Source organism: Scleropages formosus, chromosome 13 (genome assembly GCF_900964775.1).
Source record: "Scleropages formosus chromosome 13, fSclFor1.1, whole genome shotgun sequence".
Classification (NCBI taxonomy): domain Eukaryota; kingdom Metazoa; phylum Chordata; class Actinopteri; order Osteoglossiformes; family Osteoglossidae; genus Scleropages; species Scleropages formosus.
This window is the reverse complement of record NC_041818.1, coordinates 15,035,911-15,052,391: the sequence shown is the minus strand read 5'-3', so window position 1 is coordinate 15,052,391 and position 16,481 is coordinate 15,035,911. Positions and strand designations below refer to the sequence as shown.

At 38.3% G+C, this 16,481-nt stretch overlaps 2 protein-coding genes across 2 annotated transcripts; both read left to right on the top strand.

Moving 5' to 3' along the window:
* The first annotated feature begins 3,660 nt into the window (after positions 1-3,660).
* Positions 3,661-7,095, top strand: LOC108929669 (uncharacterized). The gene is made up of 6 exons (XM_018744360.2): positions 3,661-3,707; positions 3,872-4,222; positions 4,476-4,823; positions 5,616-5,735; positions 6,764-6,822; positions 6,970-7,095. Exons 1-6 carry the CDS (start codon positions 3,677-3,679, stop codon positions 7,093-7,095), a joined length of 1,035 nt encoding a protein of 344 aa, XP_018599876.2. The 5' UTR covers positions 3,661-3,676.
* Positions 7,096-10,554: 3,459 nt separating this feature from the next.
* Positions 10,555-14,237, top strand: LOC108929668 (uncharacterized). Its single transcript, XM_029257515.1, has 6 exons — positions 10,555-10,578; positions 10,795-11,142; positions 11,373-11,723; positions 13,476-13,598; positions 13,831-13,889; positions 14,106-14,237. The coding sequence occupies exons 2-6, from the start codon at positions 10,800-10,802 to the stop codon at positions 14,235-14,237; spliced, it is 1,008 nt and encodes a 335-aa protein (XP_029113348.1). The 5' UTR covers positions 10,555-10,578; positions 10,795-10,799.
* Positions 14,238-16,481: the final 2,244 nt, after the last annotated feature.

Here is a 16,481-nt window from a genome sequence, read left to right as displayed (position 1 = left end):
GTTTGCAAGAAATAATGATATTCAAATCTATATATTTAAAATAATCCATTTCTTCTTATTAATTTTAATTTTTAACTTTTTCTAAATTGTCAGTGATTGCTCTTTCCTGTTAAAACGTCCTAATATATTTTGAAGACTCCGCTTTAACATGAGTTATGGAAAGGATTTTAAAATATAATACATACACTACATATAACAATATATTAGTCATTAAAACCTGCAAAAGCACTGGACAAGAAGATATTTCAAGTATAAAAACAGAAATCGTGTTTGCTGTGTAAATATAACAAATTTTGTACCCTGAGTGATATTTTTGGCTGTTTTGGAAATGATGCTGTTAGTACTTTAACTAAGAAAGTTCAGTTTGCACTATTAATGTCTGTCTTCTTGAACTACAAATATACTTGTTGGCAAAAACTTTTAACTCTGTAGCCATGTTTGTTTTATTATTTTGTTTCTTTGCTTGCTGATTAAAATTTTATGAATGGTTCTTCTAAATACAACCCAGACCACCAAGTAACATAGGATACAATTATCACAATCAAACCCTTTTATATTACTAGACTAGACTGCATTAGGTCACCTCACCATTCTTGGGATTGTACTTCCTCACCCAGGGAACATGTATAAAGATAAAAGACAATGATCTTTAAAGCAAGTTTAACTTATTAGGAAATTCTGGTTGTGGCAAATGATTTTCTTGGGGGGTGGTGGTTTAAGCGACCAGTTACCTCCAAGTTCACTCCAGTGGTCCTCTCACTCAAGCAAATAATCTTGAACTGAATTGCATTTACCTTTATATTTCCATTTACATTTATTCCTTTACCAGATGCTTTTCTCCAAAGCGACTTCCAATGAACTCTATGTAGCACCAAGGTGACTTACACTGCTAAACACACTACTTACACTGGGTCACTCATCCACACATCAGTGGAACACACACACTCTCTCTGTCACTCACACACTATGGGTGAACCTGAACAGCATGTCTTTGGACTGTGGGAGGAAACCAGAGCACCTGGAGGAAACCAGCGCAGACATGGGAAGAACATGCAAACTCCACACAGACTGAGCGGGGATCGAACCCACATCCTCTTGCAAGGGTACTGTAATGCAGAGTTAAAGACATTAGTGAGTTAATTATTTAATTATTTCAGCACTGAAAGGAATGAGGGGGTGTGGTGGCGCAGTGGGTTGGACCACAGTCCTGCTCTCCGGTGGGTCTGGGGTTCGAGTCCCACTTGGGGTGCCTTGCGACGGACTGACGTCCTGTCCTGGGTATGTCCCTTATGCCCTGTGTTACCGGGTTGGCTCTGGTTCCCCGCGACCCCATATGGGACAAGCGGTTCTGAAAATGTGTGTGTGTGTGTGTGTGTGAAAGGAATGAACACTATACAGAATTTTGGGAGTGAAACAAATAATCATTAACTAGCATTATGGTAGGGATGTCCAGAAGATACTCTCCAGCCCCTAAGAGGCTGGGGTCCTGCCTTCAGCAGCAGAGGTGCACTGTCATCTGGGCCCTGGACTAACGCTGCAAGTGGCTGGAGATAATCTAAGAAATTACAGTACAAAGAGCAGCAGGCAGAGGAGAAAAATGTAAGGATGTGGTTGGGTGACAGGGTTGATCATAGAGCGTCCTCAACAAAAAAGCAAATCTAATCAACCAATGCAAGCAGTAATAACAGAGCAGACTGAAGAATAAAACCAAAATCGGTACCAAAGGTTAAAAAAACACCCATAATGCCATGCAGTGATTGTTATGAGGCTTTTTCAAGACTGAGCACAGGCTGCCTCTGCTGAAGCAAGTTCAGGAAGTGGCCAACAGCAAAATGAAGACACTGTTACTGGACCACGGACAACCTCATCTGTTGTCCAAAAGGGTCACACTGCCCTCTTCTGGATGGAAGAATTCATAATAACTAAACATTTAGGAATATTAGATGCTAGCAGTTTCATATGTCTGAAAATGTTTTCTCTGTAAATACAACAAATTCATAGTTAATGTTATTTATACATGCATTATTTTTAATAATTTCACAATTTAAAAAAAGAAGTAATCAACAGTGTAATTGGTTTCATATTATGCAGAAGAACAGGTTGCCAAGTGTTTAATTATTCAGATTTGGTTGGTGCTGAGGATTGAGGGGTTTGCAGTGCACACATCTTAGTTTTGCTCTGGTTAATCACTCTGTGGTGTTTTATTATTTCTGAAAATCTACCGCAATGCATATAATTAAAACACTGCAAAACAGTGTAATATAGTAAATAAATAATAAATACTGTAAAACAGTACCATGCTCCTCCACCTCTGGATGCTTAGTGGTCCCACTCACAAATCATCCAAAATGTGGACAAACACAGTTCCACTCTCCCTGGAAAGTGCGAAATCCCTCCAACATTTAAGAAAAGGCTGACAAACCCACCGGCTTGGTGTCCTGTATCATTTTCCATGATTATCTGTGTATATCCTGATTCTTTTATCTGTCGGCAGCTGAGTGAGTGATGTGTACCAGCGAAATGGCACTGATAAAAAAACAAGCTGCACTTTCACAATTGTGTGTTTGTGTCTGAAGATCTTTGTTTTTGAATCCATTTCTGTTTACGATGAGGTGTACATCACTTTGGGAAAGTGTCTGCTGAATAAATAAATGTAAATGTTAATACATGCAACATAATGAACCCTCAAGCTGCTTACTAAACGTGTTGTTTTATCCTTATTAAATGGAAATAAAGACAATTCAATGAGCCACATCATCAAGTCTTGACTCAGTGTGACTTGGTTTGTCATTATGTTCCTGTATTTGAGCTTGTGAAACACTGCTTGGCAGGAATTACAAGTCATTTAAGCTGTCTTTCTTAGACGGAGGACAGTTTCTGCTTGTAGAGAGCGACATACACAGTGACCCAAATATGTCAGAGACATAGTCCAAATTCTTTACTAATAACTTAATAAGTTCACAGGGTCACTGTTCATAAAGCCATCAATTTAAATCTATATGGGGGATACTTGCAAAAAAATCATTATAAATGGTGTATTTTGGCTAGTAAGTGAAGAATCTGGGGGGGGGGCGCAGTGGGTTTGACCGGGTCTTGCTCTCCAGTGGGTCTAGGGTTCGAGTCCCACTTGGGGTGCCTTGCGACGGACTGGCGTCCCACCCTGGGTGTGTCCCCTCCGCCTCCAGCCCTGCGCCCTGTGTTGCCGGGTTAGGCTCTGGCTCCCTGCGACCCTGCATGGGACAAGCGGTTTCAGATAATGTGTGTGTGTAAGAACCATTCAGAGAGAAAGTTCTAATCTCTTGAACTGCCTATGTAGTACGAAAAGCTTTTAAAACAGCATTTAAAAACTAAATCACAATTCGACTTCTTCAACACCCTAATATAAACGTTTTAGTCAATAAAATCCATATTCAAGTGCATTAAGGCTGCCAAATGCATGAGTACAAATATTTCTGGTAGTGATATAAAATGTTGATTTTAGAAGTTCTGTGAGTATCACAATACCGTTGCGATACACATAGGTCAAATAAATGCCTTTGTCAAATAAATGTCATGAATTCCTGTAGCCAATCAGATGCGCTGTGAGTACCGTTCTGTTTCTTATGCCTTCACTTCGCTCCAGTTTCTCAGTCCTTTACACAGAGGTTCCTTCAAGAGGAGTGGACGTACAGAGACGATGAGGCTCTCTTTTCTTCTTATATTTTCTTGTAAAATGCTTCAATCCAAATACAATTTCTGTTTTAACTTTACAAGTCTACAGCAGTGCTACTGACTTTTACACTAGTTACAGTAGTGAGCAATGAATGTAAAACTGTAAATAACATCAATTTTTGTTTTGTCATTGGAAATTTTTCTTTTTCCTTTCTTCCAGGTACCACAGTTGCTAATGATATTTTGCAGCCTGAACTAATAACAGCAGAGCTGGGACACAGTGTGACTCTTACATGCTTCTCAAGAAAGGATGAAGTAACCTACACTGCCTGGTTCAAGCAGCAGGCTGTCCAGAAACCTCGGATCATGGCGAAAGCATTTTCCTATTCACAAACTCTCAAAGTACAGGGAGAGTTCAAAAACATGACGCGTTTCTCCTTCCAGTGGAGAGCAGCAAGTTTTAATCTAACTATTGCGAACATTGAGCCGTCTGATTCAGCAGTGTATTACTGTGCTACAATGTCATTCAATGAGATCAGCTTTGGAGATGGAACCGTCCTCATACTCACAGGTAGGTTTTGAACTCCCTTTTTATAAGATATTTATGATTCTTGCTTAACTATCAACATGTTTTTTAACGATTATGTTATTTCGAACCTTGTCTTCATGATATTTTCTGTTACGAGGGACTCTCAGTCAAAACAGTCACGAATACCATAGTGTGAAAATATCTGATGAAAGAAGATCCATGTATTTTTACACCATGTATCTTCCTTGTCTGATAGTGTGGGTGAAACTACCAAGGATAAAATGTATTTTGACAGATTATAACAGACGGACTGTGGTGCAGCAGCCTGTGTCAGACCCAGTGCGTCCAGGCGACTCGGTGACTCTGCAGTGTACAGTAGACAGTGAGACCTGTGCAGGAGAACACAGTGTTTACTGGTTCAGACACGGCTCAGGAGAATCCCTTCCGGGACTCATTTACACCCATGGAAAGAGGAGCGATGAGTGTGAGAAGAGCCCTGAGGCTGGGTCTCCTACACACAGCTGTGTCTACAGCCTCCCCAAGAGGAACCTCAGCCGCTCCGATGCTGGGATTTACTACTGTGCTGTGGCCACGTGTGGGAATATACTGTTCGGAAATGGGACAAAGCTGAACATAGACACAGGTAGGGAATTTACTGAGGGGAAAAAAATTGTTAGAAAATGTTCTAAAAATTTTTAGAATTGCAATGATGGTCAAATCTTAAATTTTCTACTGGACATATTTTCTGTAGCTTTCTGAAAAACGGTATTTGTGTTTTTCTATCTGCAGTTTAGTAGGTCTATGAAAGGGGACAAATTAGACTCTTCGAATGTACTGAATGTGCACTGTTCCCATAAGTTTGAATCCTATCACATTAAATATATCAAGAGTGCCAGGAGCAGCCAAGCATTTGAAACAAAACTGAGATATGCCTGAAATATAATATGAAAATGCGCTGGAGTGGGTTAGATTTTGCAAATAAAAAAATTACAAAAACTTGCCATCAGGTAAAGTTTTTAAGTACAATTACAGTATAAAAACTTGGTTTTTCGGAATGGATGTCTAACTGAAAATGATTTATACAATGCATATTCTATACTATAACTACACACACACACACACACACACACACACACACACACACACTTTTTGAACCGCTTGTCCCAGTCGGGGTCACGGGGAGCCAGAGCCGAACCCGGCAACACAGGGCGTAAGGCCGTCACAAGGCACCCCAAGCAGGACTCAAACCCCAGACCCACCAGAGAGCAGGACCCGGTCCAACCCATTGCGCCACCAAACCTCCAAACTATAACTCCATTAGAGAATAATATCATTTATTACCAATTTTTTTCTTTTAACTATTTTAATTTAATTATTTGTCAATAATTAATTGGATTGATATTTACTGTTTCAAACTATGTTTTCTTTGTTTTAGGCCACTGGAATTTGCCTCCTTCAGTTGTTCTTAGCTTGGTGATAACATTAGCTGTTAGCATATTTGCAAATGCTGTCTTTGTCTGCACAAGAAATAATAACATCTGTGGTCAACATGCAGGTAAGTGACTCTGTAGAGTAAGAAAAGAAGTGCACACCCTGTATTGTCCGCAGGTTTGTTCTTAGGTGCACTAAAACCAATGTAAGGAAATATCTGAAGATCAACCCATGAATTTTTGCACCTAATTTCGTCTTCCTGGAAGTCCTGTTGAGCATCTCATAATATTCTCTGTACCTTACATGTTAACAGACATCACTTTGTAATGCATCTGCATTTATAGCTTTATAAATGTAAAACAAAACCATTTAATTATTATAACCACAGTAATGCATATAGTTAAAATTTGCATGGGGTGTTTTAATAATTACTTTTCCTGGTCTACCATCTTGCATTTCATACTTGACATTTGTTGAAACATAATCTTTAAATGGGTCTTGTTAAAAAAAATCCAGAAATAACCACAGGTGACCAAATTAGCAAAGTAAAATTGTTCTGGTAACGTTTTACACTTTTGTAAATAATATATTGTGACATGTATAATCTGAGCTGTCACTGTGGATTAGAGTTAAAACTAAATTTTGTAGTTTAGTTAAATTTCTTGGCAAACAAAGCAGTATGTTGATTTAAGTTGATTAGTGAAATTATCATGCATAACATTGTGTGCACATAACACAGTAGAGCATACTCTTTTTTCTTCTAGACATATCACACTTATACATTTTGAAAATTTAAGGCAATGGACCTTTTAAATTGAAACGGAAGAAAGCATATTAAATATTCAACACAAATATGTCCTTTATAATAGATGGACAGTGGCAGAATAGTTACCTGATAATACTGTATACAGAATGCGAGCATTTTGTCTAAAGGAGGAGCGGCGCTGCCTCTGGCACTGGCAGCCACCAATTTATATTCACCTGTTTAAACAACCAAAGGATGGAAACTGCAAGTGTTCATACTGTCTTGGCTAAGAGGACTCACACTTGCCTAACCTGTGTGGCTCATTGTAGATACTGAGAGTGAGTTTTAGCCATGTGAAACTCCCAGGAGCTCGGTAAATGCTCTTTTAATCCATATATTTTTCACAGGTAAATCAGTTCAGGAAAGCCAGTGTGAAATCCTGATGAGAGAACAGTCAAGCAAACAGGTATGCAAATAAAGGTCAAAGCCATTGAAGAAGATTAATAGGTGCTCTTTTAAGAGTATGGATTTATGACACAGGGCTATTATTGAAATATCAATACCTGTATCAAAATGTGCTGTAACGAAATATTTTTACTGTACATGCTCACAGTGCCAGGATGTGGATGTCGTGAATTATGTTGCCCTGAATCTAAAGAACTCAAAAGCCAAGAGAAAGAAGAGGGAGACAACAAAAGACACTGTGTATTCTGACCTTAAGGGCCCAGACTGGGAGTGAGAGGACATCGTGGAAAAATGAACTGGAAAAGCTGGCAAATGTTTGATGTATCGTAACATCTTATCAATGTAAATGCTAAAAAAAATGCTTTACTTTATCATTCCAACAGGTTTCTATAATTTTGTTTCTCCAGCATTTAAGCAGCCTTAAAAAACTAGGATGTAAATATTAGCATTTTAAATCTAAATCTTAGTAAAAAACGTTTCACTAAAATAACGAACTTTAATCATACATTTGATTTTACACACATTATTGTCATTAACAGTATATGCAAAGTGGAGAGACTAATCTAATGCACAGTGCTAACCCATAATAGTGGCTGTGTAAATACCAAGACCATGATGCCAGAGATCTGCCTTCAAGTCTCTATACAACACCCAAAGGAGTACTGTGGCTTCTTCAACCCACAGTTCTACCTTATGGAGAGACCAGCCTCTATCATGCTGGCTAAGCTATTACACTGATCCCCAGTGTGCCAAAGATTTATCATAATTAAAGGCAAATGACTAAAGACATTGTTTTACTTTCTTTCATATCAATACCTTTCAGTCTTTTCAGAAAACTTCTACCATGTTCACCACTGCCTATTCTCAAAGACACCACCTGTATCCCAACTTAGACAAATATTATTCAGGCCTATACACTGAGAGGGGAATAGCATGTAAAAAGCTAAGTTACACATTTCACCCTGCATATAACATTAATTTAACTGACCTTTAAAAACAATGCAATGTGATTCCAAAACCACATCGGCATAATTAATTCACTGTAATTCACTGACTGATAGATAGATAGATAGATAGATAGATAGATAGATAGATAGATAGATAGATGAAATTGTACAAGGGTACAGCAGCACACATAAAAGTAGACAGATTACATAAGACACTGTAATGAATTAACATCACATTTCACACACACACAGTCTGAAACCGCTTGTCCCAAGTGGGGTCGTGGCGAGCCAGAGCCTAACCTGGCAACACAGGGCATAGGGCTGGAGGGGGAGGGGACACAGCCAGGATGGGACATCAGTCCATCACAAGACACCCCAAGCAGGGCTCAAACCCCAGACCCACCAGAGAGCAGGACCTGGCCAAACCCACTATGCCACCACACCCCATATTACATTTTGAGGGCTATAAAATACTGCAAATAAATAAGAAGTAATACTCACAGCTGAGTACCACTTAGACAATAAGAGGTCAGTCCCACTTCAATAGTGTGAGGGTTTATTACAGACTGGGTGGCATGGAAAGGGTGGGTCTTTGTCCATGATGGATGAGAGTTTCTTCAGGGTCCTTTTCTGTACTGTTTCCTTCAGAGAGTCCAGTGAAACTCCCTGGTTCCAACCCAATTCTTCTGATTATTTTATTCAATTTGCTGACATCACCTGTAGCAAGCAGGTGTCCCAACATGCAACTGAAGAGAAACCTGCACCCACTTCACCAGACCAGTAGAATGACCTGCTAGAGTGACCTGCAAAGACCAGAACCTCATCAGGAAGTAAAGACTGCTCTGGCATTACTTGATGCCAATGTTTCTTGAAAGATGATGCTTTGATTTTTAGTAGCTTACAGCATTTAACATATTTATACCCCTAGTACTTCACTGGAGGACTTTAAGGTATAAACCTTTTTTGCAGGAATTAAAGCAGTTGCAGGGCTGGGTCTTGAAAACTTTTTCACGTTAACCACTGCACAACCTACTGCCTAAGCTATACTGAATGGCACAAATCCATATTTCAAAACACTCATGACATTTTCCATTGACCAAATGTAAGACACATGGATGTTAAAAAGCTTTCCCACTTTAAAAACATTTTTATCTCTCACTATACCTATTGCAAAATGTTTCCGGTCAACTCTATTTGTTAAGACACAAATGAACGTGATTTCACATCACAGTAGTGTATCACGTTACCTCACTGGTATGATTTGGACAAACCAGGATATGTCTGCTTCACAGAGCACTCAGGCACAAGGTTCTTATGACTTTCAGCTTTTGTAACGTCCGATGTGGTGGAACAACTTCCCCCTCTCACTTAGAACTGCTGAATCTCTGTCCACATTTAAAAAAGGTCTTAAAACTCATCTCTTCCAGACTCACCGCTTCCATGATCTCTTAAGTTCATGTAATGTGTAAATGGTTATGCACTATAACTTCGAGATCATAACTGTTAAACAATAGAGAAACCATCACGCAGCTACTTGTGTGATGTAAATGTTTAAAAAAATATATATTAAGAATGTGATTAGGAAATGTCGATATTCGGATAAACTTTTATGCAGCTACTCGTGTGATGAACATTGGTTCATATGGCTGTAAGGAACAAACTAACTGCACATGAGAAACACATCTGCAACTATGTCTTTTTCTGCTAATGTAATGCACACACTGTTTTTTCTATGAGATGTATGTCGCTTCGGAGAAAAGCGTCTGCTAAATAAATAAATGTAAATGTAAATGTTTTTGCAGCCAACGGTAAGAATGAAACACAAACACAGTAAAGCAGAGGCAAGTTTACAAACAACAGAAAAACCAGCATGAATTTGTCAGGCTCTACGTTTTTTTTTTTTTCAAGAGACATTGCTAATGAAGCCATGATTGAAGTGGAATCAACATGTTGTACAATGTACAGGAAAGGTTTAATGCTAGAGAATCACTTGAATATTGTTTTTTTAGAGTTATGTAGCCCGTATCACAGATCCGCAGTATAATAAAACATTTTCTGCTAAGGTGTACTGCTTGTATTTTTGAACCGACTCAAAATAATTGTAAAAAGTTTTTGCCAAATGCTAAAATGAAACACTTGCTGATGTTCAGCTGTTGAAAACAGTTCCTATGAATCATTTAATGTTATCGTATATTTCAGAAAAAAACTGTTAAAAATAATCAAAAATGTATTCATTAAACCTGAACACACGCAAATGTGTTTCAATGAGATGCCAGTTGTTGGCAACTAGGAGGCTGTAAGAATCATCATACCTATGGCTGCCTGGGTTCTCTGCAAATTTTAATATTCTCTATGAATGGTAAGTATGATCATTCTAACTCTATCTGCTTTACTTGTATCTGGGTGCAGCTGTGGTTTAAAGTCTCAAAATATACTGTAATTTACTGTAAATGAGCTATTCATGTGTTCTAGAGATACATAATATTTTATATAAATTAACATTTTTAAAACTTTTAGTATTAGCCAAAACTTGTGGCCATTTTTTTATTTCACTTTTTTTAAATGGCAAATCTATATATGGTTCTGCAGAATATACAATATAGCTGAAAGTCTGAAACAATCGTTCGCTTCCTGTTTACTCAGCCAATGAGGTCAGTGTGAAGAGTGCCTACATTTTTTCTTTCACAGTTTGATGTTCTCCGCTCATATTCTAGTGAAACTCTCCAAGATAACACAAGACAGCCATGTGGTGAGAGGGCACAAGAAGATAATGAGACTCTGTTTGGCTTTTGTCCTTTTCATTAAAGTCTGTAAGTACGGCAGTAAACACCAATTTATTCTAATTACTGAGTTATGCCAGTGATATGTTTGAATAGAAGACATAACAATTGTTTTGGAATGGGTGTCTTTTATTTGTATAGTTGTGAAATAAGTTTTACAACAGAAAAATTGTCCAGTGTTGCTACACCGATTTACAATTTAGATTAATGCATAGTACTTTGTTGTTTCTGTGTAATACACCCCAGGCAAGATGCAGACTGGAGACATTGTGCAGCCAAGGCCGCTAAAGGTTGCCCAGGTTGGAGACACTGTGACTCTGGAGTGTTTCTACCCCAGGAGTGTAAATTACATATTGTGGTATAAGCAGTCTGTGGGACAAAAGCTTCGGCTTGTATCTACATTTTTTAAATACGATAATAATGCTACATTTTTTAATGAGTTTCAAAGAAACCCACGCTTCTCAGCAGATGTCAAGATGGGGATAAACCATCTGATTATATCAAACACACAAGTGTCCGATTCAGGAACGTACTACTGCGGAACAATAAATGTTAACATAATGGATTATGGAGATGGAACACTTCTGATAACAGGTACTGTCATTACAATCACTTGATCTGGTCATTCACAGTAAGGTGTAAAGTTCCTGTGAACATTACTTTGTAATCCATGATAATGACCTGGAAGCGAAACTTTGGAACTATTCAAAATAATATATATTTAGCTGATATTGAATATATAAACATTGTTATTTTTAGATAATAAGTGTCTATTTTTTTGTACATATTTGCATATGTATTCTGACTATAGTAGCTTCCATTAGGCATAACACCGAAAAGCAGGACTGTGGTGCAGCAGGTGGTGTCAGACCCAGTGCGTCCAGAAGACTCGGTGACTCTGCAGTGTACAGTAGACCGTGAGACCTGTGCAGGAGAACACAGTGTTTACTGGTTCAGACACGGCTCGGGAGAATCCCTTCCGGGACTCATTTACACCCATGGAAACAGGAGTGATGAGTGTGAGAGGAGCCCTGAGGCTGGGTCTCCTACACACGGCTGTGTCTACAGCCTCCCCAAGAGGAACCTCAGCCGCTCTGATGCTGGGATTTACTACTGTGCTGTGGTCACATGTGGGGACATACTGTTTGGAAATGGGACGGTGGTGAAGTTTCCAGGTAAGGAAATGGTAATCAAGTACTAGATGCAATGTTTTAAACATCATTTATTAAAGGAAATCTAGTGCATTTGAAAAATGCAGCCAGGCTAATGAAATCATATTATTCATAAACTTTAAATGTTTGAATTCCACAGTAATATGATATGAAGAGTCCATTGGAAGAATGATTAAGGTCATAAAATGTCAAAGGGGAGAAAACGTTAAAAATTTTGAAACAATATTTCATTATACATTCTATTTAATTGCCATACATGCAAAGTGGACAACACAAACAGATGATATTTGGCAGTAAGATACTAGATTTTGGTGCATTTTAGCCAATAATTGTCATATGATTTTAAAACTTGTTATGCAATCTGGACTACAATTGTTTTCCCTTTTTTCTATGAGTGAATTAAAAATTGACTTCTTCAAAATCTGTCCTTTGTTATTTGCATTCAATTTTCAATTTTATTGGAAAAATAACAGTACATAGGTTCCTGTATAAAACAGAAAATGGTTAATGGATGGTTAATTTATGCAAAACTAGAATTTATGATCAATATTGGTATGTCAGCATGAAAATGTACTGTCCACATAAGAAATTATGTATCTGTATTTTTTACATTGCTAAGTTTGCCAAGTCTTAATCTAATCAAACTGAGAAAGAAGAAATGCTGACAAAAATTAAACAAAATCTTGTGCTTTGAACATGTAGTAGTCAAGACTGTCTTGACTGTAATCAGTTTTCGATTGGTGATCCAGAGAATGAAGATGAACGCCTTTGCACATATTGTACTGGCACCTTAATGCACTGTTCATTTCTCTTGACATAAACATGACAGTCATAGGAATCATGTGGATTCTGCCCTCAGATGACATCTACTTATATTGTTGAAACAGAAATCAATAAGTTTGAGTCTTGTTCACGTTTTGTCTTCATCTTCAGGTTTTTCATTAATGCTGCTCTTTCTTCTTCGGCAGTCATAGCACTGTAGTCTTGTGCATTTGCAGTCTTCACCAGTAGAGTTTTCTGAAAGCTTACGAATTTTGTTGCAGAAGAAAACCATACTGGTCATTTAGTCCCTGTCTTGGAGATTCCTCTTATGTAGCACTATAATCACCTCCCTGTGTAAGAAAAAGTAACGAAATTTTAAATTAAACACTGGGTGGTACAATTTTTTAAATTTATTTTTTAAATTAATTATTTTTATTTGAACATCAATCATGGTGCAAAATTATGAAAGAGACACTGGAAAACAGAAAAATAATACAATTTTCTTCAGATACATTTAAACAATTCACAATTTCAGTTAGAAATGAAAACAACTGAACATAGAGACAGTGTATACACAATGACTGCTCAAAAACCAGAGTATTGACTGTCAAAGCATGCATGCATAAATGAAAAATCCACTAGCAACATTTATGCCTTACTGTGATTGTGTCATTGTCAAAATAAATGAATTCCACGAATATGCAATGTATGTAAAAATCTGACTGCCTCGCATGCATATGTTAAAATTTGCTAATAATTTCATTAGTCAAAGTCCACTTTGAATATCGTGTCTAAAGGAGCTGTCTGATAATCACAAGAAATGTTCAAGAAGAAAATCACACTGAGATTTTCTTCTGTAGGCATTTTTTTTGTTACATTAAGTGTGTAGTTTTCATTTTGATCAGCGTGCATGAAAAATGAAATACAATAAGCTTCATCTGACAAACACAAACATTGAATAATTTCAACTGACAGTTGTCCGTACTTCTTCAGGAGAAAATGTGCTCCTCCTTCGCACTGTTTATTGCCTGGGGGCCACATCGGCATTATGTGTGATCCTGATCGTCATCCTGATCCGCCTTATTAATAAGAGAACACACTGCCAATACTGCAGAGGTATGTGAGACAGTGTTACCACTACAGTTGTTACTTGTACTTGTCCACTAGTATTTTTTGAAAATGCTTATGGGTGCTTAATTTTACATTTCATTTTTTTAGTATGGAATATATGTAATTGTTATTTGTTGCAGAGGGTTTTATGTGAGTTCAGGAAGTTATACGGAAAAAGTACATGCTGTGTTCAATAAAAATCAAGAAGAAACTATTTTTTGCTTTTCTCACAAAAAAGGATTTGGTGTGGCTGCTTCCCAAGACGCTGAACACAGAACAAATGTGTCTGGCGAACAGGTATTTTGTAAAATGTTTTTTACTTGTTTTATTGATTAACTTTGAGTTTTAAGGAGAAAACCTTAATTACAGTAACAATAGCATTACTTTTCTGTCTAAAAAGCCCAAATACTACATACTCCACAAGACAGCTCTGGTAGCGTCAGTGATTTTAGCTATGACATGAAAACCAGCATGATGTTTCTCTTCTCACATTTCTGCAACTTTTCTTTTCAGATGAGTGAGGCTGACTCTCCCAACTATGTCTCCCTAAGCTTCGCTGGCACGGGACCCAAAGCTCGGTCAAAGAGGACGGTACTGGAGAGGGACATAGTGTACTCCGCTGTCAGATGTGAAGTTTCACACTGATACCAAAGTTTCTACAAATAACAAAACTGCAATGTTAAGGACTCTAGAAAAGAACCCATCCCTAAATATATAAATAAATATTCAAGTACAGAACATGAATTTTCAAATACACTTGTTCGTGTGCGCCACAGTATAAATTTACCTTAATCTGCAAGCCTTATACATAAAAAGTGATACCATACATAACTATGGAAAGCCTTTTCTGAATGAATAGTGGCATTTGAAGCCAGGTATCTTCTGTTTATCTCCTATACTGACAGCAACCTTCTATCTCAGGCTCTGTGGGATCGGTCTTCATAGGTTGTTAGTAGACGGATTCTGTTGCCCAGAAGAAAGAGGTTTTTTTGTGGGAAGGTCTTACCGGAGTCTGTGAAAAATGAAACGTGACTATTATATTGTTTATTGTAATATTGTTGGGGGTGTGGTGGTGCAGTAGGTTTGGCTTGTGCGTGCCCTTTGGCAGGTCTGGGGTGCGAGTCCTACTTGGGGTGCCTTGCGATGGACCGGCGTCCTGTCCGGGGTGTGTCCCCTCCTCCTCCAGCCTTGTGCCATGTGTTGCCTGGTGAGGCTCTGGCTTGTCGCAACCCTCCCCGGGACAAGCGGCTTCAGTCTGTGCGTGTATGAGTAATATTGTTTTTCAGCTGTAAGTTTGCTTTTAAGTTCTCCAGTTAGCCAATGGATTGCCTATGAAGTGTACGTATATTACCAATGCAAACGAGAAAATTACCCTCACTGTTATTTTCATCATTCAAATAAGACACGAGCATTGCGCAACATTTTCTTGAGGTCACCGTGATGCGATTTCTTGAGGGTAAACAGGTTAAATATACAGTATTTTAAACTTGTGTGGGTTCTTTCAGCTATTTTCAGCTTCTTTCTTTTCCTGCCGTGGGATTATGTAGTCAGGTGTTTTCCACCAGTTTTCATCACCCTTTCTCTGCACAGTAAGGCTGACCACATTGCTGCTTGTGTTTCACAGCTCTCGCTATGTGAAAGTCACACCAGCAGAACAACATCTCAGCTCTGAGCTTGTTTCCGCACAACCTCTAAAAATAAGGTCTGAGGTTTACAGCGGAAGGCCTTTTTTCACTTACAGCCCCATGTTTACATATTAAAAGCAGTTTGTTTGTGGCTGGTTTGTTATTTTCTTTTTTCATGTTTGTCTTTATTTCTGTTCATGTGTATTTCCGGCTCATACCTGCTGTAGTGCATATTTAAGCATAAACCTAAATAAACCACATCCAGTACTAAAATTTTCTAGGTTGTACAGTAAAACAATAATAGACTAAGAAGAATTAAATGTTTAATCTGGTTTCATCATTTTCAAATTGTTGGGTTGAAAATGTGTGATGTGTTATTTAATTACAGTTTGTGACGTCTTGTCTATCCAGCTGCATAATAAATCTTGATGGAGTTAAAATTCTATCAGCTGTTTTGTACTCTTTCAACTTGCATATGATTGTGTCTTCAGTGGCAAAAAGATCATTTAAAGAGAATTGAAACATATAAATATGCACAAACACACACATGTACAAAATGCAGAACACTCTGACCTTCTTAACCCTAAGGTTGTGGTTTCTACAGTTTCAGATTGTTTCGTTTTGTTAAATAAAATGTTCCTGGTCCTCCAAGATCTCCTGCCCAAGAACTATCCTAGACGGTACTCTCAGAGTTTCAAAAACAATAAGTATTTGGCCACCCTGACTGTGCAGATTGCATGGGTAAATAGTTGTCTTGCAGGCTGTGTCCCTAAATAAAGAATTTCTTGTCAAGAAAATACCCCCAGAATTGTACACAGGTTTCCCTGTACAGCCTATAGGTATAACAAGTTATATATCGTTCATATAACAATATTTAAGTTCCACTGAGTGCATTCAAGGGGGATGCAGCGGTGCAGTGGGTTTGGCCGGGGTCTGCACTATGGTGGGTCTGGGGTTCAAGTGCTGCTTAGAGGGCCTTGCAGTGGACTGGCATTCCATCTGGGGTGCGCCCACTCCCCCTTCGGCCTTACGCCCTGTGTTTCTGGGTTAGGCTCTGGTTTGCCACGACCCTGGTTGGGATAGGCAGTTGTAGATATTGAGTGTGATTGCATTTGTTTTAGTGGGTCATGACTGCTCGTGAAACAATGCCTGTATCCTGAGTGCCAGGAAGACATACTGCCTGATCAGTACAGGTATGACTGAGTGTCGCCCAGTGTCTGCAGTTTACAAGAATGACTAACTGTTTGCCACGTCCCAAGATGAC